This window comes from Elephas maximus, chromosome 9 (genome assembly GCF_024166365.1).
Source record: "Elephas maximus indicus isolate mEleMax1 chromosome 9, mEleMax1 primary haplotype, whole genome shotgun sequence".
Taxonomy (NCBI): Eukaryota; Metazoa; Chordata; class Mammalia; order Proboscidea; family Elephantidae; genus Elephas; species Elephas maximus.
Genome location: NC_064827.1, coordinates 81,278,687 through 81,303,465, shown reverse-complemented (window position 1 = coordinate 81,303,465; position 24,779 = coordinate 81,278,687). Strand labels below are relative to the sequence as shown.

The window sequence follows — 24,779 nt, the reverse complement described above, 5'->3', positions numbered from 1 at the left end:
TCTGCTGAACTCAACATGATGGGTGCCCCCATGTCCAGGACCAGAGCCACTGTTCCTAGAGGTCCCCTCCCTGGTCTGAGGGAGTAGACGACTGGAATGGACCCAAGCCCATCGCAGCCAGCGATGGCCCGGGGCACCAACTGTGCTTGGAACCCTCATAGCCAAGCCGGAGGAGGCAATGTCTGTGTTCCCCCACGGAGGCCCCCAGTTGCTGAGCTGATGGAGCCATTATCAGGGGACAAAGAGCAATGATAGACTGGGCTGTGCTTCTCAGCCTAGTCTGGGCCACAAGCCCCTTTCAAAATGTACTGAAAAACACACCTAAGTACATTTTTCATTCAATTCCTGGGTGGCCTCAGATCCCAAAATAAGGGTCCCTGGACTAGCAGCTAGGCCCATCCTCAACTTCCCTTTGCGCTCCCTGGGGCTCCAGCAACCAAGCCCTTTGCAGATGGGGGCCAGAGTTCCAGAGCTGACTCGTCACCTGCATTCTGGCCTCTCAGACTTGACTGGAGTCCCTCCTGGGACACCATTCATGCCCCCCACCTACACTCTTTCCTCCATGTTCTTCCCCTTCACACGTCCTCAGAGCCAAACCTCTCTGAGAGTCAGGGCAATGCTGAGGTTGACAATGTGCGATTTGGAGTCAGACCCATTCAGGTATGAGCCCAGCTCCAACACCTCCTAGCAGTGTGACCCTGTATGAGCCACTTCCTACCTCTGGGCCCCACCACACTCACTGTACGTGGGGATTCAAACCCGAGTCCCTATACCACATTGAATCAAAACAAACAAAAAAACCCAGTCACCTTTGAGTTGATTCCAACTCATGGGAGCCCCATGTGTATCACAGTAGAACCATGCTCCCTAGGGTTTTCAATGGTTGAGTGTTTAGAAGTAGATTGCCAGGACTTTTTTCTGAGGTATGTCTGCATGGACTTGAGCTGCCAACCTTTCAGTTAGCAGCTATTGAATTAATAATTCATACCACCCAGGGACCTACATAACATTAAGTGTATAGCACTTAATGTTGTGTAGGTCCCAGGGTGGATTAAACAAGCTAATGCTGTCAAGTGCCTCATAGGGTCTAGCTTGTGGTAAGTGATTAATTAAAAGCAGTTAATTATTAATAGTGGTCATGAGAATCTTGATATGGCTTAGTGAAAAACCCCAAACCATGAGTGGAGGAGACGTGGATTCTAGACTTTTCTGTGGACTCCTAGACAAGCCCCCACCTCTCCTGGCCTGTTTCCTTGCCTGTGTGAGGGAAGTTGGAGGGGCTGAGATGATCCTTTTCCTGGACAACTTAATAGTCCTATTATCGTGCTAGCCTCTGGCCTCTCAAAGCTGCCACTCCCCCACTGACCCCTGGGGATGAGTGGAGGCTGCCACAGCCCAGAGCTCCTCCCCTGGCCACCCCAGCTGACCATCAACACTTGCAGGTGCAACCCCGGCCCACTCACCATAAACCTCCAGCCTAGTGGCCTTCTCTGTGGCCCCCACAGCGTTGCTGGCCTTGCAGGTATAGATGCCAGCATCTGAGCCCTGGGCCTTCCCCAGCTGCAGCTGTCGGCCACCGCTGGTGTAGACTGCCTTGGCAGTGATGGGCAGTGGGGCCCCATTCTTGAACCAGGTGATGTCAGGAGTGGGAGTTCCCCGGGCCTCACACAGGAACCGCACAGGGTGGCCCTCCATGACAATCACCTCGCTGGTCTCATTGGAGCCCCAGATGGTGGGGGGTGCTGAGGAGAACAATGGAGGAGCCTGGTCACAGGGAGCCCCCTGAGGTGGCTGGTGTCTTCCCCTAGAGTGGCATGCACATGCCAGTGGGCGAAAAGCACCGTTCCATGTCCCAAGGCTTCTACCACAGGGGCGAGGAAGGTGGGGCTACAGGGAGAGTGGAAACCTGGCAGACAGATAAGAGGGCCAGCTCAGGACATGCTGACGTGGGAATCATGGCCGATTATCTCAGGCAGGGAGAGGGGACATAGGTTCAGGCTCTGGACCCCACTCTGCCTCTAACTCACTGTATAACCCAGGGTAGTTCATTTCCCCAACTGGGCCTCAGTTTCCCCATCTGTAAAGTTAGGGGGTGGGCTAGATCGGGACTTCCCACAGGGCAGGTCACACACCACTGGTGGCACCCAAGATGACTGTAGGTAGCACATGGACATGGCATGAAATAACACTGAGTCTCCAAAGGGAAAAGCTTTGCTCTTTCCAAATCTCCTCCCTTCCATCCTGATTATGACAATGGAAGGGCTCCATTAGGTGCTATGTCCTTAACCCTTCCAGCACTTTCTACTCTCCCCTCTTTAGCTGAGGGCACAGGCATGGGCCCGGCGCCCTCTGTAGGCAGCTGGTGCCGGCGAGAATTTACCATACTGCTCTCACGCTGTATTTTTTAGCTCCCTTCCATTAATGCTACGTGGCCCTGGTTTTCCACTTACAGTTGAAATACTAAATATCCTTTTAAATACATGTGTTTCAGTGTAAAAAAATGTGACTTGATTTAAAGAAAAAGTTAAAAATCATACCAAGTGGTATCAGGAAGAGTAAAATGAGGATGGGAAAGATGGACGGGCTGGAACGCCCTCTAGTCTCCCCACCTCGGCTTCCTTGGCCTAGGGGGCTCCCCCGAGGGCCCCCGTTTCTGCCATCATCCTTCTTTCAAGGCAGAGGCAGCCACGCAGGAAGTTTTGGAGTCGCCCATGGTGGGGGTGGGGCACCCTAGGGTCTGGGCAGGGGCGGGGAGGGGGTGGGGCTCACTGTGTACTCTGAGCTGGAAGTCCTTGGTCTGCTGGCCGGCTGGGCTGAAGGCCACGCACTGGTACCGCCCCTCGTCACCCAGGTGACTGCTGGTGATCCTGAGAACCTGGCTGTCCTCCCAGAGCTGAACATGAGGGTCTCCCAGAAGGATGGGCCTGGGGAGATGGTCACAAGAAAACCGTCAGTGAGGCCAGGCCCTGGCAAAGGCAGGCTGCCCAGAAGGGAGCTCAGCCGAGCCTCAGCAAACTTGGGCAGGGACCAGAAACTCTGCTGCCCTTCATGGCCAGGCAGGGTATGTGGGACAACAAGGGGTGGAGGGAGACCCTGGGGATGCAATTGGTGCCCTGGCCTGTGGGCCTCAACAGGGCCAGGACAGATAGGCTGAGGCAAGTAAGGCATCTCAGGTGCAGCAACTACGGAACTGCTGCTCTCAGGGTCGCACGAATGCCAGCTGTCTCCCCCCCTCCCAGGCCTGGGCCTCAAATTAAGAGGGTTTAAAACCCCTGCTGAATCTGTAAAGTCAGAAAGCAGATCACCAGTTGCTTGGGGCTAAGGATAAAACAGGAACCAGTAATTGACTGCAAACAAGCACAAGGGAACTTTTGGAGGTGATAGAAATGTTATAAAATTGAGTTGTGGTGATGGCTGCACAACTCTACAGATTTACTAAAAATCATTAAACTGGATCTTCACAATGGTTGAGTTTTATGGCATATAAATTATACTCCAGTAAACTGCTTTAAAATTTTAAAACCTGCCTGTCAAGTGAAGCCTGTTTGCAAGCCAAAGTTGACCTGGCCCCTCCAGCCTGTGAGTCCTGGTCAGGAGCCTTTCCATTCCCTCCCACACCTACCTAGAGAGTGAGTACACGCAGGGGCTAGGCCCAAACCCCCTCAACCTAGCATTCCAGCATGGGGTAGGTCCCACTATTTAAAAAAAGAGTTGTCATCAAGTTGATCTTGGCTCGTGGCAACCCATGCCGTGTCAGAGTAGAGCTGTGGTCCGTAGGGTTTTCAATGGCTAATTTTTCAGTTAGCAGCTAAGTGCGTTAACCATTTGGACCACCCAGGGACTCCTGGCCCCATTATACAGATGAGAAAACTGAGTCACAGAGAGGTTAAGACTCTGCCTTTCATGTGGGTTCATTCCACCTTATCTCCTAGAGCTCTAGGCACAGCCTGGGCTCTATTCCTCTACAGTTTTGCCCATGCTGTTCCGCCACCTACAGTGCTCTCTCTTGCCTCTATCCTCTCCAAGTCCTACTTGGCTGTTAAGGTCTAGTTCAAGACCCACTTCATCCTAGTAATCCTAGTAATGGCATATGGGGTGAAAAGCTTGCACCGTGGAGCCAGAGTCCTGCCTCTAGTGCTGACCCTGGGTGACCACAGGTAGTTTACCTAACCTTCCCGTGCCTGGGCTTCTGCCTCAGCATAAACAGGATATCCTGCTGCTAGTCCCCACCCCAGGAGCCTTGGTGGTACAACAGCTAAGCCTTCAGCTGCTACCTGAGAGGTTGGCAGGTCAAACCGACCTAGCAGCTCCAAGGGAGAAAAGACCTGTCAACCTGTTTCTGTAATGATTACAGCCAAGAAAACCCTAGGGGGCAGTTTTACTCTGTCACCTGGGGTTGCTATGGGTCAGGACAGACTCGACAGCACCCAACAACAGGCCCTGTGAAACAGCGCTGAAAATGCTTGCTTGGGTTCGTCTCCCCATGGTTCCAGAGCCCACGAGGGAGGAACAGGGGCAGTTTTGCTCACAGCTCTCTCCGTGTGCCCAGCACTGGGCCTGGCACACAGGAAGTGCTCTGTCAGCATTAAGTTGACCTTCACTTTCATGCAATGGCACAGCTGCTTTAATAATAATGAAAATGCTTGTAAAAAGGAAGGTCAAACGATTCATGATAGCCAAAAGGTGGAAACCACCCAAATGGGGAATAAATAACAAAATGTGGTATAACCACACAATGGAGTATTATTATTATTCTTGTTAGGTGCCGTCAAGTTGGTTCCGACTCATAGCAACTCTACAGGATGGAGCAGAACTGCCCCATAGTCTCCAAGGAGCAGCTGGTGGATTTGAGCCGCCAACCTTTCGGTTAGCAGCCAAGCTCTTAACCACTGTGCCACCAGGCTCCAAATGGAGTATTACCAGACCAAACCAAACCAGTGCCGTCGAGTCAATTCTGACTCTTAGCGACTCTATTGGACAGAGAAGAAGTGCCCCATAGTTTCCAAGGAGCGCCTGGCAGATTCGAACTGCTGACTCTTTGGTTAGCAGCCATAGCACTTAACCACTACGCCACCAGGGTTTCCAATGGAGTATTATTCCGCCATAAAAGGGAACGAAGCACTGATACATGCTATACAGCATGAAGACCGTTGAAAACATGATGCTAAGTGAAGTCAGACACAAAAGGCCACGTATTGTGTAATTCCATCTACATGAAATGCCCAAGAATAGGTAAATCCATAGAGACAGAAAGTGAATTAGTGGTTGCCAGGGACTGGGAATGGGGGGAGCAGTGAGTGACTACTCATGGTTGTGGGGTTTCCTTTTGGGGTGAGGAAAAGTTCTGGAACTAGACAAAAGTGATGGTTGCCCAACACTGTGAATGCCCTGAATGCCACTGAATTACACGCTTGAAAATAGTTAATTTTATGTTATATGAATTTTACCTCAATAAAAAAGGAGACAGAGAGAGAGAGAGATGAAGATGGAGGAGGAGGAGGAAGACTGAGTAAAGGGGCTGTCAGCATGAGGAAGGGCCTGCTGAGAAAAGAACAGAGGTCTGCCCTGGGTAATCTCAGGGGTGGGGATGGAAGGTGCTCAAGTTGCCCTCTAACTGGGTGCCAGGGCTCTGCCGGAGGCAGGTGCAATGCTGGTCAGGTCTCCCCTTCCCCCCTCCAGAGTCCAACCTCCCAATGCCCTCCATCCACCCCCCACCCCAATCCTGGGCACCACCTCCACACCACCTGCCAGGGGAACCACTCACTGCCCGTCCTTGGTCCACTCCACTTGGGGCGTGGGGACCCCTGAAGTCCGGCACTCCAGCTCCACCTCTCCACCTGCCACGCCCAGCACCTCCTGGGCAGCCCCTGCTCCAAGCACGGAAGGCGGGGCTGGGGAGCGACAGGGGCAAGGGGTGAAAACTCCTCAAACCCACTAAGCCCGTCCACTGGCAGGGCCCATGCACGTGCGGGGCAGTGGCGGGTAGAGGGGAGCCCTACAGAGTACACTCTTCCATTCCCTATTCATCCTTCATGAGCTCCTCCAGACTCCTGGGTTGGAGTGGCCCCTGCACTGTGCTCTTCGGTGAATGTCACACTCTTTTATAGTGCTAACACAATGGAAATTACTTGATTGTCTAAAGTCTCCCCCACCCCTTAGCTCTGTGAGGCAGGGCCTGGTCTGTCGAGGTCCCCCTGGCCACTGCTCTCAGCACAGAGCCTGGCACACATTTGGTGGTCAATACAAACAGTTGAACACACACAAGCGAAGGGTGCAGGGCCTCCAGCCATCCATCACCCCACCCAGCCCCTGCAAAGTCTGCCCTCTCCCTCTGGCCCCCGGGGTTCACTCACTGAGCACCAGGAGCTCAAAGTCCCTCTGGGCCATCCCGGCCTGGTTCTCAGCTCGGCATGAGTAGAGGCCAGAGTCGCCCTCCTGGACCCTGGGGAAGTGGAGGGACCGGGCCCCATCTAGGAGGTGGTGGCTGCCAGCCTCAGGGATCTGAGTGGACAAGGCCAGAGAGAGCTGGTGAGCCACCCACTTTAGTGATGAGGAAACTGAGGCCCAGGGAGGGCAAGGGACTTGCCCAGGGTCCCACAGCTGGCTGGTAACCAGAACCCCAGTGACCTACTCTCTCTACCATGTAGTCTCCCAGACTTGATCATGATACCACTATCCCTACTAACCTGAATCCCACCTCCCTGCCATCCCCAAAGACACCTGTCACCGTCTTACCACCACACCATGGAACATTATGGAGAACACCTGTCCAGAAGGTCAGTCCCCTATATAGATCCCATCCCCAGCTGTCTGCCCCAGGGGGTCACCCACCAGCTGCCCATCCTTGAGCCACTCGATCTCGGGGGCAGGAAAGCCATTCGCATCACACTCCAGCGTCAGGGACTGCCCAGCCATGCCCGACATGTTGGCCTTGCGTCCATCCTCCCGGATGCTGGGGGGCACTTGAGGAACAAGGAGAAGCAGAGGAGCTGCCCCGCCTTGGAGAGGCACATCCACCTGGACCTAGCCTGGGTCATTCTCCGTGGCCTGGACAGGAAGCCGTGGCTCCCTCCCCACCTACAGATTCTCTGGACCAGTCATCCCAGCTCCTCGTCTGGCTGTGGCCTGGGGAGCTCTGCAGGCCTGGGGATGCTACATCTCTCAGGATGTCAAATAGGAGGCTGCCGCAGCCTTGCTAGAATGGGCACACCCTTGGTTGGCCCAGCCACTGGTGCTGCCCTCTCTGATACTCAGCTTTGCAAGATACTGAGACCTCTGGGTCCATCCTGTCCTTAGAAACAGCTCGTGGTCACAGTCCCCAGGAAGGCCCCACCCCAGTCCCCAGAGTCAGGATCTGAAGCATGGGCATGTCTTCGTAACAAACCACCAGAGCAATTCATTAGATGGTGAGCCGGGTGGCTGGTCATGGGAACTACAAAGTGACAATTAAAAAGAAAAAAAAACACCATTGCCGTTGTCAATTCTGACTCATAGCAACCATATAGGACAGAGTAAAACTGCCCCATAGGGGTTCCAAGGAGGAACTGGTGGATTCCAACTGTTGACCTATTATTAGTTAGCAGCCAAGCTCTTAACCACAGTGCCACCAGGGCTCCAAGGTGACCATTAAGAGGCAGTAAAACCAACCAAGGCTCAGATCCAGCCTGTTGGCAAGGAGAACCCCACCTGCTGTGCCCATGTTAAGGTAAAGCAGTAGAGCTCCTCTCCCTCCTTACACGCTGGAGGTGGGCTTTGAGGTTCTCCATTAAAACAGGGCTCATTCTAAAATCAATTCACCTATTAGACCATTTTAAAAGCCATTTATGGAGTTCTGGGTGCTTCCCCCCGTATGTGATCTCCTTGGGGATCTCTCTGGGGAAGTGGGGGCACCCAGTGCAACCTGTCGTTCTCCCAACACCCTCAAACCCTCCCCTCTCTAGACTCCCAGGGGCAGGGACTGCAGCCTCCCCTGCAGTGAGCTCACACTGCCACCTCTGGGCACCCAGTGTGCCCCCCAGGCCCTGGAATCCTAGGGACCTCTGGCCAGACCAGGGCATAGGAGGTTGGTACACACCATTCTCCAGGTCCCCGCAGCAGCCACCACCCGGCCCCCCAGCTCTGGGGTCCCTACTTACCATGGACTACCAGCTTGGCCCTCCTGGATGTGGAGCCTGCCTCATTGGTGGCCTGGCACTCATAGTCACCGCTATCCGTGGGCGAGACTGAGGCCAAGAACAGAGACCCTTCATCCAGCACTGCCACACCCGGCCGGCCATGCAGGGGCTCCGCAGACAGGCTCTTCCTCCATGTGACCTGCGGCTTAGGCGTGCCTGGCAGGGCCCACAGGATCATCAGCACCAGACACACTTTTCCCCCACATGTCTCCTCCTTTGCAAACGTCGCTCCCCCTTCAGTACCCGGGTCCAAGCACCTCGCTCACCTCCAGGCTGGGAGGAGCAGCTGCCCCGAGAGCCACCTTCCCCTCAGCGCTGCATGTCCACACTGGCTCCTGTCTCTCCGGGGGCCCACAAGCCTGTTCTCAGTTTCCCTTCTCAGTGAGGGCCCGTCAGCCCACCTCATTTAGAACTGCACCCCCACCTAGCACTCCCAGTCTACCTTGTGTGATTTTTGTTTTTTGGGGGGGTTTCTCATCACCTCCTACTTTCTAACCTGCCCTGGAATGCACTTGACTTCGGTCTTTATTTTTTGTTGGCTATCACACCCCCCCACCATGAGATTCCATAAGAACCTGTCTGGTTGCCTGCTGCACCCCTAGCCCCAGGGCGGTTCCTGGCATGTAGCAGGAGTACAGCTGAAACCAGGTGCTGTCGTATTACTCTAACTCATGGAGACTCCATGTGCTCCATAAGGTTTTCTTTTTTCTTTTATTTTTGTTGTCTTTGTTGAGAATATACACAGCAAAACATATACCAACTTAATAATTTCTGCATGTACAATTCAGTGACATTGATTACATTCGAGTTGTGCAACCATTCACACCCTCCTTTTCTGAGTTGTTCCTCCCCCATTAACAAAAACTCACTGCCCCCTCAGGTTCCTATCTAATCTTTTGAGTTGCTGTTGGCACTTTAATCCCATAGAGCTAGTTCTTTAAAAGAGAATAATGCTCAAGGCAGACTTTTTTTTACTAGTTAAGCTGAACTATTGTGTGGGTTTAAGAAAACATCAGGGGATAGTTTTGGTTTATGGCTTAAAGACTATCTCAGGGCAAAGTTTCAGGGGTTCATCCAGCATCCATGGCTCTAGAAAGTCTGGAGTCCATGAAAATTTGAAATTCTGGTCTGCATTTTCCCCCTTTTGATCAGGATTCTTCTATAGAATCTTTGATCAAAACGTTCAATAATGATAGCCGGGCACCATCCAGTTCTTCTGGTCTCATGGCAAAGGAGGCAGCTGTTCGTGGGGGCAGGCAGCCACCTATTCCACTTCCACCTGCTACTCCTGACTCTCCTTCTTCCTCTGTTGCTCCAGGTGAATAGAGACCAATTGCTGTGCTCCACAGAGTTGTCAGTGGCTGACGTTTCAGAAGTAGATCACCAAACCTTTCTTCTAAGGCGCCTCTGCTTGGACTCCAACATGTTGGTTAGCAGTCAAGTGCACTAACCCTCTGCACCACCCAGGGACTCCAGATGGGCAGTAACCCCTGCTAATTGAATGAACAAATGAAGGAGGCTGCTGTGCTCCACGCTCTGCATTTTGCCGCCGGATGAAGGCACGAATGGCGCTGGCACCTGCTCTGCCCAGCAGGGTCACTTAGCACACGCCAGTGGTCACTTTGCTGGCCACACCCCCAGCCCCTCTGTGAGTGGCACGACCCCCATGGATTCCCTCCTGGGACACTCCTCATGTTGGGCTGTCCACCGTCTGTCTCTGCCCCCGGCCTGTCAGCTCCAAGGGCCTGGTGTGTGGTGGGTGTGCAACATGCAGTCACCTCACTTGGCTGTGTGTGCAGCCATCTCTCTGAAGCCCCAGCCCTTAGAGCCAGGCCTAGCACACAGTAAGTCTTCACACCAGTGTTGAATGAATGGCCCAACCATCCAAGCAGCACACACAGGTGAGATGCAGCGCCGCCTAGTGGTCACAGCAGAGTTCGGGGCACATGACCTGTGCGAGTCCCAGCTCTGCCTGACCTGCCCAATCCTCAGGAGAGCGGTGGCCACACTTGCACTCTGCACACTCAGCCCTCACCTGCCTTCTTATCTCCTTTAATACTGGGTAGGAAGACAGGCTGCGGGCTGTCAGATGTCAGGGCTGCACCCCCAACTCACAGGTCAGTACCCTCGCCCCTCCATCACACAGCACCCATCGTTTCTGCCAACACCTGTCATCAGGACTCCCCAAAATTGCTAATAATAGTTATCAGGAATAACACCCCCCACTTTATCTGCCATCTCTCTAGCAGTGTGGGGCACCCTTTGAAGACAAATTCTCCCTGTCTCTTTCATCCTCTTTGCTGTGAGGGAAGAAGGGGCTAATGGAGGGAGGGGTGAGCTAGCCCCTTTAGATGGGCATGGGATAGGGAGTTCAGATATGGCACCCAGAGGCATCCTAGGTATCACCTCTTCCAGGAGGTTCCCCTGCCTTACTCCACCCTACATCAACAGCTCCCACCTTAAAGTGCTGGAAACTCCTTTCCTGTTTGGTACTTGCCTCTGGTGTGAGGGAAAGGGCTCAGGGCCTGGGGGGCCTGTGTTCATGGCCACCCACTTTCTGTGCATCTTTAGGTAAGTTACTTAATCTCTCTGTGCCTGTTTTCTCATAGAATCCTCTGCCATTTTCCTTTGAACCTGCCCAGGATGCTGGCTGGAGAGCCCCATCCTCAGGGCCCTGCTCTCAGCACTTGAGACACACACACGTGCACACACGCACATACACCTGTGTGCACACACACACCCCTCCCAGCTCCTTCAGCTTCTCCCTGAGATCTTGTCCCATCTCCATCCCTCCCACTACCCAGGGAACAAGGACTTCAGGGCTGTTGAGATTGTAAGGGTTCATCTGGGCCAGCTGCTGGCCTGGAGGAGGCATTGGGTTTTCAACAGCAGAATTTTTTTTTTCTTAATGCAAAAACCCTAACCAATAAAATAGTTTTAACTGCAGAAGTTCCCTGAAGCACTGTGAAGGGAAGATTCCAGGAGCCACAGAGCTGCAGCTGAAAATCACTCAGCTCACCCCCTCCCACCCCGCCCCCACCCCCACCCCCACCCCCCGTGTTACATGGTCAAGAGAGGAGCAATGATTTGTCCAATGTCAGCAACACAGGCAGTCACCTACTTAAAAAGGAAGGTCAAGGGCTCACCGTGGTCAGGGCAAGGAAGTGTTTATCTGGCGGGGTGTGCTGATGAGGCTGAACACTGGATAGGCCCCTGACTAGCCAGGGCTGAATGTGGGGATTATGGGCAGCAGGAGAGTATTAAGAGGGCAGGAGGCCTGTGCTGGTGGCTCCCACCTCCCCAGAGCAGAACATTTGCTTGCTATTATTATCAGAGAGTGACACAAGGTGGCGCCATGGTCAAGGGACTGGAAACTTGGGGCCACTCCAGGGTGGGCAGCTGTAGTCAGGGGAACCTGCAGGTTCCTAGAGCTCCATCCAGGGTGCCTGCCTCCTGCCCAGGATGCGGTGGGCAGCTGGCCACCACCCATCCCTGAGCTAAAGCCGGCCCCGCTCTTCCCTGCCTCCCCTTCTGACCTGTCCCAGGGACCCCCTTGGGAGCCCTGCGGCAGGAAGAAGCAGAGCTGAGACTAAAACCAGCTTTCCTGGCTCCTGCCAGGGCTCTTCCTGATCTGCCGCTTGCTACTTATCCACCTACCCTTCTAGGGGATGCCACCCAATCGCGGGAAGACATTATGCCCTCAGGAGGCAAGAAGCTCACAAGACAAACAGAAAATACTCATACATGAGCCTAAAGCCAAAAGAAGCAAGCTGGTCTGGGAGTGGGACCAGCTGGGTGGGCAGGGAGGCTTTACAGAAAAGTGGCATTTTTCATTCCACATATTCCCCCGAGCTCCCACTACACACCAGGCACCGTGCTGGGACCTGGAAAACTCATGCTGTCCCACCAACTTGTCCCAGCACTGGTAGTACCCCACTATACAGATGAGGAAGCTGAGGCTCAGAAAGGTAATGTAAACTGCCCCAAGTTACACAGACAGGAAGGGTCGAAGCAGACCTCAAGGCTGAGCAGCTAACGGCAGAGGTATACGTCTTGGCTCCACGCTGCACTGCCACCCCAAAGGGGGCCCCAAAGAGCTGGTTTACCCAGGACTGAGTGAACCCATCCTCCATGAGCAAGTCTGGGGCTTGGGGAGAGGCAGGGCCACCAAGCCCCAATGCACAAGGACCCTTGGGCCTTCCTCAGCCCTAGCTGTCACAATCACCCAGGTTCCCTGCCTCGGGTCTCCCCCAGCAGACACAGAGGGGCATGGGGCTAAAGAAAGAGGCAGGGATGGTGTCAAACCAGACAACACTCTGTCATTACCACCTGGCTGTTTGACCCCAAGCAAGTCACTTAGCCCCTCTGTCCCTGATTGCCCTAATAAAAGGGGGCTATTTTTAATGCTAATACCCATCCTATAGGGTGATCAATGGGACAAAATGCCTGGCATAGCTCTGGCAAGCAGCAAGGACCCCATAAGCTTCCATAATTCATAGGTACTACCCATTTTACCCATAGTGTGTGATCCAGGGCACTGGAATGTGGACTGGAAGGAGGGACTCCTCCCTAGCCTGGCCCACCCTTCACCTCCCCAGCTCACTCCAGCCCCAGTCTCACCTCTGACAGGGCATGGGAGGCTGGCATTCTCTCCCGCCACTCGCTCCAGCAGGCCATTGGTCTCATCAGCCTCCCAGTGTGGTGGCTCTGGTGGGAGGCGACATGAACATGCTCAATCTCCAGGACCCAAGGGTTGGCACTCCCCCAAGGATCCAGGGCTAGCAGGGAGGGCATCCCTTCTCCAGAACCCCAGTTGGACATAAGGAGGGGCACAAGCCCCATGGTCTGGCCCACGGGGCCAGTGGAGCTGGCTTGCCACCTGCAGGACAAGTCCCCAGGGCCACAATCCCACAGGATGGAAGGCTGAGCTTGGTTGAGTTCCCAATCACAAGGGGCTGAGCACTGTCCTTCTAGTAGCAGTTTTGCAACTTCATTTTAAATTAATAAATATTTATATTCATAATAGTGAAAAATCCTAGCACTGTTGACCCAGAACTTTCTGTGCTCCAGGCACTTCACACACATTCTCTTGCTGACCCCTCACATATTACTGGGCACCTTTTACAGATGAGAGAACTAGAGATCACAGGGTATAAATGACCGGCTTGTGGCTGCCCAGCTAATAAGTGGGAAAGGCTGGACTTGGGCTCACTAGCCCAGGGTGTGTTCTGACCACCCCATGAACTCAGAAGCCCCACAGATTACAGGCCTGAGGGGAAAGAGAACAGGGAATCCCCTGGTGGTGGCTGGGAGGACCTACCTACCACCACCCACTGGGCTGACCAAGGCTCTCAGACACCCGGCCTGCCCAACAGCTGCACTCAGAGGGGGTGGGGGTGCTGTGCCCAGGGAAGTCCCAGAGAGGGCAAGGGCTCTGACCCCAGGAAGGAAGGTGACAAGCCCAGAGCAGCAGACAAGCATCTCACAAGTCTAAGCTGTGGTTGGAGGGAGATAAGGAGACGTGAGTCCTAGGGTTCGGGGGGACTCACCCAGCACTCTGAGCTCCAGCTCCCATGTGTCCACTCCAGCACTGTTGGAGGCCTCACAGCGGTACATCCCAGAATCGGAGGCTTTGATGGCTGTAAAGTGGACAGAACCCTCAGGCTCCTGGTCCTGCAGGGCCACCCCATCCTTGGTCCAGCTCAGCCGGGGCTTCGGGCTGCCCTCCGCCACGCAGTTCAGATCCAAGGCTTCTCCAGTCAGCACCTTCAGCATGTGCGGGCCAAGCTGCACCTGAGGGGGGACTGACAGGGCCACGGGAGGGGTCAAGACAGGGGATCCCAGACCCCTGGTCCATGGCGAGGGCCCTACCTGCAGCAGGGCTCCCCACACCCCTATACTTCACCTACCAGCAACATTACCACTGTGGGAGGCAATTTAAGCCTGCCAACTTCTTGCTTTGTCAAGAAGAGACAATTGGACACCCTATTTTTAGACCTCCAAAAGTGAGTAGAATCTGGCCTTTTACCCACACGCTCTCGCTCTCATGAATCACTCACTCCTTGATGCTTAGTTGGTTTATTTCGCCCCAGACTCACTTGAGGACCACCATGCAAGCGTCCAGCTTAGTGCACACATGGGGAGACTGAGGCCCAGAGGGGGAGAGACAGACACACAGTAAGGCTGGGAGGCAGCACACAGAGGAGGCTCAAAGCCCGTGACCGGGTAAGATGGCTCAGCCCCTCACCAGCCACAGGACCCTGCACAAGTACGCACACCAGCCAGAGTCTCAGTTTCCCCCGCATGACAAAGCTTCCCTGAGGATGACATGAGACTCACTTGGCACTAAAGTGATCAACCCAAAAGCCTGGCCCACAGTGGGTGCCTCTTATTAGGCTACAATTATTCTCATTATTCCCACCTCTCTCCTTCCCTTCCCTCGGCTGGTGGTTGGGTGCAGGGTGGATTTTGTTTCTTTTGGAATCATGTTTTCAAGTCACTTTCTTGTCCTCCATTCCATTTGGTGCTTCCTACAGGGCAGGGGATGCCAGGACCATTTTGCAGATGAGAAAGCTGAGACTCAGAAAGGTTATGTGACTTGGTCAGAGTCACCCGCTCACTTAACTGGCAGGAGCTGGAATAGGCATCAGTTCTGGGTCTGTGTGGCCAGGAACCCAGGGGGCCCCTCGTGGGGCCAGACCGGATGGGCCTAGGTGAATTTTTATAGCCCAGGGCTACCTGGCTTTGAGTGCCGTGTGACAGACTGGGACAAGTGGTCCTGGCCCTCAGGGGAGACTGAGAAACACTCACTCCCTTCCCTGCTTCTGAGGAGGAGCCCAGAGATGAGACCGTAGGTGAGAATCTGAACCCTGGGCAGAAACCGCCCCTTGGCCCAGGACCCCACTGACCAGGAGGGCTCCCTACCCAGGAGCACGAGAGTATACATGCCTCTCTACCTGTCTGTCTGTCTGTCTCTCACATGTTTGCTAAAGATAATAACAGCTCCCACTGTGCTGAGTGCTTTACGTCACCAACACCTTCTTACAACTATGAGATGAGCATTATCATGGACCCCACTTTACAAGGGAGAAGCTGAGGCTCAGAGAAGCCAAGTATCTGGCCTCAGGTCACACAGCAGTGAGTGGCAGAGCCAGAATTTGAACCCAACTCTGCTGACTCTGAGGCCCTGCTCATTATCCTTCCTCCCTGCTTCATATCTCTCTTACAGGCTTATACAAACCTTGGAGCTTCTCCCTCTCTGGGCCTCAGCCTGTCTATCTGTGAAATGGGCCGTTAGTTTAGATTGGGGGTCAGAAAATTATTTCTGCAAAGGACCAGATAGTAAATATTTTAGGATGTGTGGGCCGGGCCATCTCTGTTTCAATTACTCGATCCTGCTGATGCAGCGCAAAACCAGAGGTAAACAATACATAAGCAAGTGTACATGGCTGGGTTCCAATAACACTTTATTTATGGACACTGAAATTTGAATTTTTTCTCTTTCTGGTCATTAAAAAAATGGGAAAACCATTCTTCCCTGAGGGCTATACAGAAGCAAGTCGTTGGCCAGATTTGGCCCATAGGTTGTAGTTTGCTGACCCCTGTCTTAGATGACCCCTTGGGCTCTTTGAGATGTCAACTCTCTGCCTCTTTGATGTGGTAATTGACTAGCTTCCTTTGGGAAACCTGGTGGCATAGTGGTTAAGTGTTATGGTTGCTAACCAAAGGGTTGGCAGTTCGAATCCGCCAGGCGTTCCTTGGAAACTCTATGGGGTGGTTCTACTCTGTCCTATAGGGTCACTATGAGTCAGAATCAACTCAATGGCACTGTGTTTTTGGTTTGGTTTGGCTTCCTTTGAGTGAGTCCTGGACACCCAGGTGAATGCTCACTTGTGGGATCCCAGGTCTATGAACCAAAAGAGGAAGCGACGCACGTAGAAAGCACAGCATGGGGACTGGCACACAGCCGGTGCTCACTAGGTGGCAAGGACTACCGTGGTTGGTGTTCCAAGTGCCTCAGTGACTGGGCATAGGTGGGGGATTGGGAAGGGCCTCTTCTGGGAGCAGCAGGGGCAAGAGGAGGCTCAGAGCAGGCATCCCATGAGCCACTGCCTCTTGACACCTACAAACTCTGGGCCCCTGTGGCTGGGCCCAGGCACTGGGCAGAGACGCTCTCAGGCCCCACTTGTCACTGCTCCCCTTCACAGTGCCCCTCTGAAAACCCAAGTCCCCCACCAGCCTAGGCCCCTGCTAGGCCCTGCCCTCTATTTTCATGGGGCTTCTGAAGAGCCTGTCCAGGCCCAACTGAGGGGCATAGAGAGAGATAGAGAAAGGGGCTGGAGGAGAAGGAGAGACAGGACTTGGGAAGGACAGGAAGAGCTGTAGGGTGCCATGGATGGAATGGCAGAGCTGGGCATGGAAACAAGAGTCGAGGGAGATCAGGGGTGAGCTGAGAAGGGCTAAGGAAAAGACAGAAGGAAGAGCAGGGCACTGAGGGCTGGGGAGCAGGGTCTGAGGGAGAGAGACCCAGGCCCTACCTTGTACCCCGAGGATGTAGTGGCGGGTGGCAGACCCTGCGGGGTTACTGGCCTTGCACTGGTAGTGGCCACTGTCGCTGACCTGGATCTGGGTCAGACGTAGGGAGCCAGATGGGAGGAGGCTGTGCCTGCAGAAGGAGAGGGACACTGGTGAGACCCTAACCAACCCCTGCACCACTGGAAAGGCCTCAGGACCGAACTCGAACCAGCCGCCTCCCCTGGGAGGCCTTCCAAGACTACATCAGTTTTCATCAGGTTGACATCTGGGCCCCCTTCAGGCTCGGCCCTCAGAATCCAGCATGTCCTCCATTCCCCCCACCCCCACCCCCACCCCACCCCACATTTACTTCCCTGAGCAAAGGCTCAGGAGCTGCCAGGCCAGGGCCAAATCCCACCCTTCCTGGTGTAACAGGGAAAGAGCACTAGATGAGTTCACCAGCTTGGGTTTGGGTCCAAACTCTGAACCCTTCCTAGCTATGTCCCCTTGGGCAAGTCGCTTCACCTCTTGGTGCCTCTGTGTCCTCATCTGGAGAATGGGAATAAGGGCCTGCCCCTGGGGCTGGTGAAGAATCAATCCACTGTGGGCCCAGCCAAGGCCTGGCACCTGGTTACCGTGCCATCCCTGCTGACTGCTGGCAACAGCCTGCATGGTGGGGATAAACCCCACTGAGGAAGACACCACGGCTTTGAGAAGATGGCCACCAGCCCCAAGGTCTTCTGCTCTCAGTGCTGGGGCCAGCCTGATTCCTGAATCAGTGCCTTTTGTTGTTCTGTTGCCCAGATCTGTGCTGAGGGCCCTCCAGGAGGAAGCTGCTGAGCCCCCACCTCACCGACCCCCCCTTCAACCCAGCCCACCTTGCTGAAGTCACCTGACCCTCATCCCACAGTAATCTGGGATCCCCAGCCAGGTTCCTGCAGCTGGGCCAGACCCCAAGGGGCCCCTGCAGACATGATGTCACCAGCCCACATGTGCTAGCTCCCTGCAGTCCTTGCCCCCATAAAAGAGAGGGAAGTTATGGCCACTGGCCCTGGATGGCCCTAAGAGCAAGCAGCCAGCACTGGGGTGGAAAACCCCAAGGCCAGTCCTCCAGGGTCTAGCCCATTAAAGGTTACCAGCTGGGTGTTGAAGCCAGACTGGCCTGGGTTCCAGTCCTGGTTCCCACCTCCCTTTCTTTTGAGTCTCAATTTCCTCCTCTGTAAAATAGGATCATCATAGCCCCCACTTCTCAGGCAGCTGTAAGGATCACGTGAGGTGCTACAAGCAAAGCTCAGGGGGACAGAGTTACCAAACAGGTCAATTCACTCGCTGTGCAGCCTCAAACTACTCGCCTTGCCCTGCTGGGCCTTAGTCTCTCCATCTGTAAAATGGAGCAATAATCCTCCTGCCCAGTGACATCCCCCCGTCAGTTTGTCCCAAGCATCTAGCATGCACATGGGACAAGTTCTCTGAGGACTGTTGACCCCAACCCTGGGCCAGACCACCTGAGTCTCCATCCTGCTCTGCCATATGCTTGCTGCCTGAGGCTGTCTCATTTTGGAAAATAGAGACGGTAATATCACCCCTCACACGGTTGTCGAGAGGATTGAATGATAATTCACAGAACAGTGCCTGGGGCAGAGATGCCTCAACAAAGGGCAGCTGTTACCACGGTGATGGCTGCGCTTCCGCATAGGATACACAACACTGCTTTGCATGTTTTAAAACATTGACGTAAATGGTGTCGTGTGGAAGTGTACAGGCTAGTTCATTGGTTTTCACTGTTATATGGTATCCCTTGTGTGACCATCCCAGATTTTATTAATGAATTCCCCTTTAGGTGGATATTTAGGCACTTAGTTTCTTTCTCTTCTCCTTCCTTTTTGTTTTCTTTCTTCGTTTCTCCTTTCTTTTCTTTCTTGCTTGCTTGCTTTCTCTCTCTTTCTCCTTCCCTCCTTCCCCTCCCTCCTTGCTTTGTCTCTCTTCCCCTCTTGTTCTCTCTTCCCAAACCCCCCTCACCAACAGAGCCCTCTGCGTGCTGTCACTCCTGTCTCTCATACACAGGGGTGGCACTGCTAGACCGCAGGCTCAGGCAGAGTCCAGCGCTCATTCCTTGCAGGGCAGTAGCCCTTATCAGAATCTCCCAGGGGTGTGTGAAATGTGCAGATTCCCAGGCCCCTCCCCAGAGACTGACTCCTGACTCCGTATGTGTGTGTGTATGTGTGTGTGTATGTGTGAGGGGGCCGCTCTGATACAGGTGGTCAGAGGATCACCCCTTGGGAACACTGTCCAGGGATACAAAGAACTGCCTCTGCCCCAGGAAGCAGAGCAGATAGGAGCAGGGCTTTGGCAGCAAGTGGCCCTGATGTGAACTACCATTCTGCCACTTACAGGCTGACCTTGTGCCAGGGATTCCATGTCCCTGAGCCTCAGTTTCCTTATCTGGAAAATGGGAATGATAAGCATATCCATTTCATGGACATGGTATGAAATGACAAGATGCTTGTAAAGCTTCAGTGTCTGGGACATAGCATGTGCTCAGTGGATGGCCCTACTATTAGTATGACACGAACCCCTGCTAGTGTCTGGGTTCTAGCCTCCCAGTCTCCAATCAGCTGGGCAACCCTGAGCCGGTCAGTTTATCTTTAAAGTGTGGAGGAAAAAGAGGAAAAAGACCATACATGTTTATTTGTTCAGGATGGGTAAACACTTCCCTTGCATGACTCCACTTCCCCAGCCTGGGTTTTCTCATCCACGGCGTTTTTTAAGTTAAATCATATTGACGTGTCAACACTCACCAAGCAAGGCCAAATTCGTTTGAGGCTGAATCATATACACCCAATTGCACTCAGAGCTAGGATGCAGTTCCTGCCCCAGACCTTGTTGCAACCCCTCAGCTAGCAAAACAGGGACAACAGGGGTCAGTGGGAAAAGGTCTGGACCAGGAATCCGGAGCTGTGGGTCCAAGGTCCAACTCTGCTACAGACATGCTGGGCAACCTTGGGCAGGGCAATTGACATCTCTGAGCTTCACATTCTTCACATTCAGAAAGGCACTCAATTATCTCAGAGGTTGCCTTTCAGTTCTTCTGAGAACTTTAAAGACCATAGAACCCCTCACTCCCTCCCTCGTCCAGCCCTTAAAAGGATAGGAGGTGGGAGTACCGTGGGAAAAAAATATACAAGAAACTTCCAAAAGTGGAAACAACGCTCAACAATAAGAGTAGGCACCATGTTGCCCTTCTTATAACCAGCACACCCAGATCATTTCTCAGAAAAGGGGTGCTGTATCACAAAAGAGAAATGGAAGAAGGGAGAATCCATTTTACAGATTTACAAGCTGAGGCCTCGAAAGGCCAAAGGACCCAGTGTCTGCCCTGCAGAGCCTGTGCCTGCTCTAAATTCTAATCTGGCCATGTCACTGCCCTGCTTCCTCCATGGCTGCCCACTTCTCCCCAGACAAAGTCCAAGCTCAGCAGCATGGCCTTTAGGGGTCTACACGGTCCAGCCCCCTCTGTCCCCTGACCTTACCACATGCATCTCCTGCATGGTGGCCCTGGATCACTTGTCCTTTCTTAGAGGGGCAGGTCCATGTCACCTCCACACATACATTGCCGTTCTTTCTCCCTGGGATATTCTTCCAGCTCTTGTTCACCTGGATAGCATCTGCTCATCCTTCAATAATTAGATACCACCTCCTCCAGGAAGCCTGCCCGGATGTGCCAGGGTGGTAAGTGCCTCCTATGGGTTCATTCAGCTGCCTGCACCTCCCCCATCACAGCTCTTACCACACTGGCTTATGACTGCCTGTTACCTGCCTGACTCCCCCTTAGACTGTGGGCTCCAAAACAGCACATTCCCATCAGGCTTTGTATTCCCAGAACCTTGCCCTAATCTAGCCCAGAGCAATGCCCTTTATTGTGACCCCTGGTCGAGCTCCAGTGAGACTTGGGCAAAGGGTAAAGCAGGAGCAATTGGGCCTGGCTGGACAGGAGGTGGCCACGGGGGCTTCCAGGGCAGCCCACTACCTCCTGCCTCTGTCCCCTCATAGCTCTCCTTCTTTGTTGCCGGAGGCTTAGCTGGAGGTTTGGAACTGCAGCCTGTCAGGAGAGGTGGGAGGAAACGGGAAGACACCGAGTCTCTCCAAGGAACAGGCAGCTGTGGAGCGTGCAGCGTAATTAGTGGAAAGGACTCCACCGTGGTGCATGTAGCCAGATGGCTCCATGCAGCACCCAGATGAGAGCACAGTGAGGTTTGTGGGGAATTTCCTGTTTATGACATCCACCAGGCTTTGAGCCTTCCCCATCAGCAGCAAAGCTCGCACAGCCAGCCCCACGCGCTCAGATGGGGGAAGCGGGGCCCCAGAGGTGACCTCACAGGCAGAACGCTGCCCTAGAGCTCCACAGAGGACCCACCTGCCAGAGAGACCAAAGGGCAGTACTTGGGTAATGCACATCTCCAGGCAACCTGTCTACCTCATTCCCCACTCACACCTCCTAGGCAGCCCCGCTCCGGCTCATCTCTCCAACTCTTGCTTACCCTCTGTGACTCAGATGAGGCTGGCTCCCAGTTACACGCTCCTGAAGACTTCACACCTGTGGTTTATCACACCTGTGACTACCTGTCACTGCCTGGAAGGAGAAGCCAGGTCTGCCTTGGTCCCAGAGTATCTCTGGTTCTTAGCCCAGGCCCTGGCCCATAATAGGTGCTCAATAAATACCTGATGACAAATTCCAGCTGTCCTCTGTCCACGGCACTGTTCCCCCATCTGTCTCAAAGCCTCTTGTGCTCTCCAGCCCCTCTTCAAGACTGCACAGGCTTCAACTCTTCCATGACATCTTCTCTGATGACTCCAGGCCAAGTTCAACTTTCTTGCTCTGAGCTGCATCAAGCCCAGTTCAGCCAATTGCTCACTCATTCATTTGATAAAGAGCCATGGGTTCAAGGCAGCCCAGGTGCTGCTGAGGCTGAGGAAATGACCCTGTCCTCAGGGAGCTTAAAGTTTGGCTTCGTCACCTGTGCCCCAGTCCCTCTTGCTGTCTCTCGTGATGTTCATCTTGCTGCCTCAATTTATAATGGGCCCAAACTCCCAGCCTCATGGTGTCAGCAGAGACCTTCATGAGTCCCATCAATGGCCATTCAAGGAACTGCACTCTCCACAGTTACCCATCCCACTGAGGGCTGAGCCTAACCCACAGGGCACACAGTTGGGCAACACTCAACAGATGCCCATTGCATGCCAACTTCATGCCAGGCCCTGTGTCTGCTGGGGCTGGGCAGGGACTGATCCTGGGCCAGACAAGGGCCCCACCCACCGGGACCTGTCAGCCTGGAGGGGCCCCTTTGCCACAAGTGGCAGCCCTGGCCCTCATCTCCGTACTGTGGCTGAACCATCACTGACCCTTATAAACAGCCACAAATGGAAAAGCTAAGCTGGAAAAATTTAGGAAGAGGGGCTTGATACAGAGCTTTGGAAACCTAACAGCCAAACACAATATGAGAGAGAGAATATGACATCCCAAAAGCCCAGATAAGGCAGGTCTTCCAGCGATGGTGCAGACGCCAGCAGCATCTGTCAACTATTGAGCGCCTCCTGTGTGCCGCCATGCAGCTAAGCACCTCCAATGCACATTCTCACTTGAATGTAAGTCACTTGTAAGTCAGGCAGGTCCTACCATCTTCACCCCCTTTTAGAGAGGAGAAGACTGAGACTCAGGGTGATGAAGTCCTGCTGCTCACGGCCACACAGCTGCTCAGGACAGAAGTGAGACTCGACTCCTGGACTGCAGCCATGCTCCTCACTGCTGTGGTGATATAAATGTCCAACTCTGAGGTTTAGTTAATATGACTGTTCCCTCAGGCTAACGTGACCCGGCTTCTGAGCTGCCAGGCCAGGAACCAGCATGAGCTGTGACAATCTACTAAGGTGGACACCCCACAAGGGGCCCCTGGCCTGTCCAGGCCACACCACTGGCTTACGAGGAGCGAGAAGCTTTTCTCCTGGGTCACGTGTACCCCAGCTGCTGCCCTCACCTCTCAGCTCTGGGTTACCTGGGGCCTAGCTCCCTTGCAGAGGAGGCGGTGGATGAGTTGACTACCCTATAGCATCTTCTGGAGTGGGGAAGGGGAGAAGGGTGATGGGAGGATAAAAATAAGAAAACTAGGAGCAGCAAGACAGAAGCAGCGCCATCCTCTCACCGCCCCCTCTCCACCACTGCTCCCCTTGCCTCCCCCGATTGCAGTTGAACTTGGCCCCGTTTGGGACCCTGGCCGGCTGCCCCCGGGAGCCAGAGCCGGAGCCAGGAGTGCTCACAGCTGTCCCAGCCACACATCAGAATCCCAAACAAACACTGTTGCCTAGAAACACCGCCTCGCCCCAGCATCCCCAGGCTGAATCATGGGACCAGAGCTGCTAGACCACTGCCCGTCCAACCCTTTCATTTCTCAGACAGGAAGACTGAGGTCCAGAGTGGGGGAGGTCTTGGTCAAGTTCACATAGTGAATTGGGGCAAAGCTGGGATCAGAACCCAGGCCTCTTTCCACCTTAATTCACGTGTCCAATGAGTTCTCTCCCAGGTGCTATTTCAGCACAGTCCTGGGCACATGATACTGCTCAATAAATGCTGTAGGCTTCAATTGTGAGTCCACAACCCAGACACTCTTTTCAAACACAACAGCCCCTCAGGAAAATAAGCATCCGATGATCATTCCCACACTTGGACTTAGCCGTTGCTTTCGGGACTGTACCCCAAGGAAATAACCCAGAAGATAAAGAGGAGCATTTGTGCAAAGACGTTCCAGCAGCCCCATCTAGTGCTGTCTAAAACTGGCAATTAATCACATGCCCCGAACAGAGGGACAGCTTAGCAATGGTGGGAGCTGAACGCCCTGGAATGTCCTTTTGCCCTTTCAAATGGAAAGCAAGTGACAAGGGCCAGGATGAATGAAGAAAAGGGATAAAGGGGGGAAATCAATAATAAGGCCAGAATACAAGGCACACAAAGTTAGGTTCTAAAAAGCATCTACATGTTCATCAACGAAGCAGAAGGGACTGTGGACACAGGTGGGTCGTTTAGAATTCAATGGCTACTTGAGCCCCTGATATGTTTTCTTTTAATAGAATTTTCTGACTCTGGGGATCTAGCATACCTATGAGTTTAAAATATTCTCCAGAATCTCCTGAGAAAACAGTTGCCTGCCTGACCTGGGCCGGGAAGCGTGTGTGTGTGTGTGTGTGTGTGTGTGTGTGTGTGTGTGTGTGTCTTTGTGCATATCTGTGGATATTTGTGTCTGTGTGCATGTTTGTATGTATGTGTGCTGTGTCTGTGTGCTTGCCTGTATCCTTGCGCCTGTGTGTGCTCACGTCTTGTGCATGTCTGCATATGTTCGTGCCTATGTGGGTGTCTATGTGTACACATCTGTGTAAGCATTAAGGCCCAGGCCTGGGAGGTAGAAGCTGGGGATCCCAGTTCCCCTACAACCATGTGCTTTTGTTTTCCATGGCCTGTGAAAAACGCCAGTCACCTCTGTATACCACAAGAGTGGTATTTAAATAATGTCCACTTTATAGATGGAAAAACAGGCCCAGAGGACTAGTAGCCACCGGAGCTCACCCGAAACCAGGAAGGAAGCAGTGTGGGTTCACAGTCGGGTCTGATGAACTCCCCGTCTGAGCTTTTAACCTACTGCCCCTCCCCCACCCCTCTGCCCAAGGCATATTTTCCTTCCTCATTTAGATAAACTCCCAGAATCTCATAAATCTCAAGGGAAAAATGCAAGCCAGCGAGAAGTGGAGAGGGCAAAGGAGAAAGAACGGAACAAAATTCTGGGATTGCAAAAGCACTTCTTGCAAATTTATCGCTCCCGGTTGACCTATTAACGCATCACAACAAGGAGGGGTGGACAAATAGGAATGTGGCTCCCCATTTCAGTAACAGGCCATAAATAAACAAGCATGTGGCCCACGCCACCCAGCCTAGGCGCTCAGGACCACGCCTTCTGGGGAGAGATGCAGACTCCTCTGGACCCAGCTAAGAGTGAAAAGTCCCCTACACACCTTCCCCATGACACAGAGCTTCATCCACACCTGGGG

The 24,779-nt window shown here is 53.6% G+C and overlaps 1 protein-coding gene across 4 annotated transcripts in view; it reads right to left on the bottom strand.

Moving 5' to 3' along the window:
- HMCN2 (hemicentin 2) overlaps positions 1 to 24,779 on the bottom strand; it is a 160,810-nt gene that overhangs the window by 73,280 nt on the left and 62,751 nt on the right. For all 4 annotated transcript variants that reach the window (XM_049896977.1, XM_049896979.1, XM_049896978.1 and 1 more), the window contains 9 exons: positions 16,712 to 16,839; positions 13,724 to 13,978; positions 12,795 to 12,881; positions 8,136 to 8,330; positions 6,832 to 6,962; positions 6,354 to 6,501; positions 5,765 to 5,891; positions 2,770 to 2,924; positions 1,464 to 1,742 (listed from right to left, as the gene is read on the bottom strand). In XM_049896977.1, the coding sequence (XP_049752934.1) occupies positions 1,464 to 1,742; positions 2,770 to 2,924; positions 5,765 to 5,891; positions 6,354 to 6,501; positions 6,832 to 6,962; positions 8,136 to 8,330; positions 12,795 to 12,881; positions 13,724 to 13,978; positions 16,712 to 16,839 (1,505 nt within the window). The remainder of the gene's footprint in view (positions 1 to 1,463; positions 1,743 to 2,769; positions 2,925 to 5,764; positions 5,892 to 6,353; positions 6,502 to 6,831; positions 6,963 to 8,135; positions 8,331 to 12,794; positions 12,882 to 13,723; positions 13,979 to 16,711; positions 16,840 to 24,779) is intronic.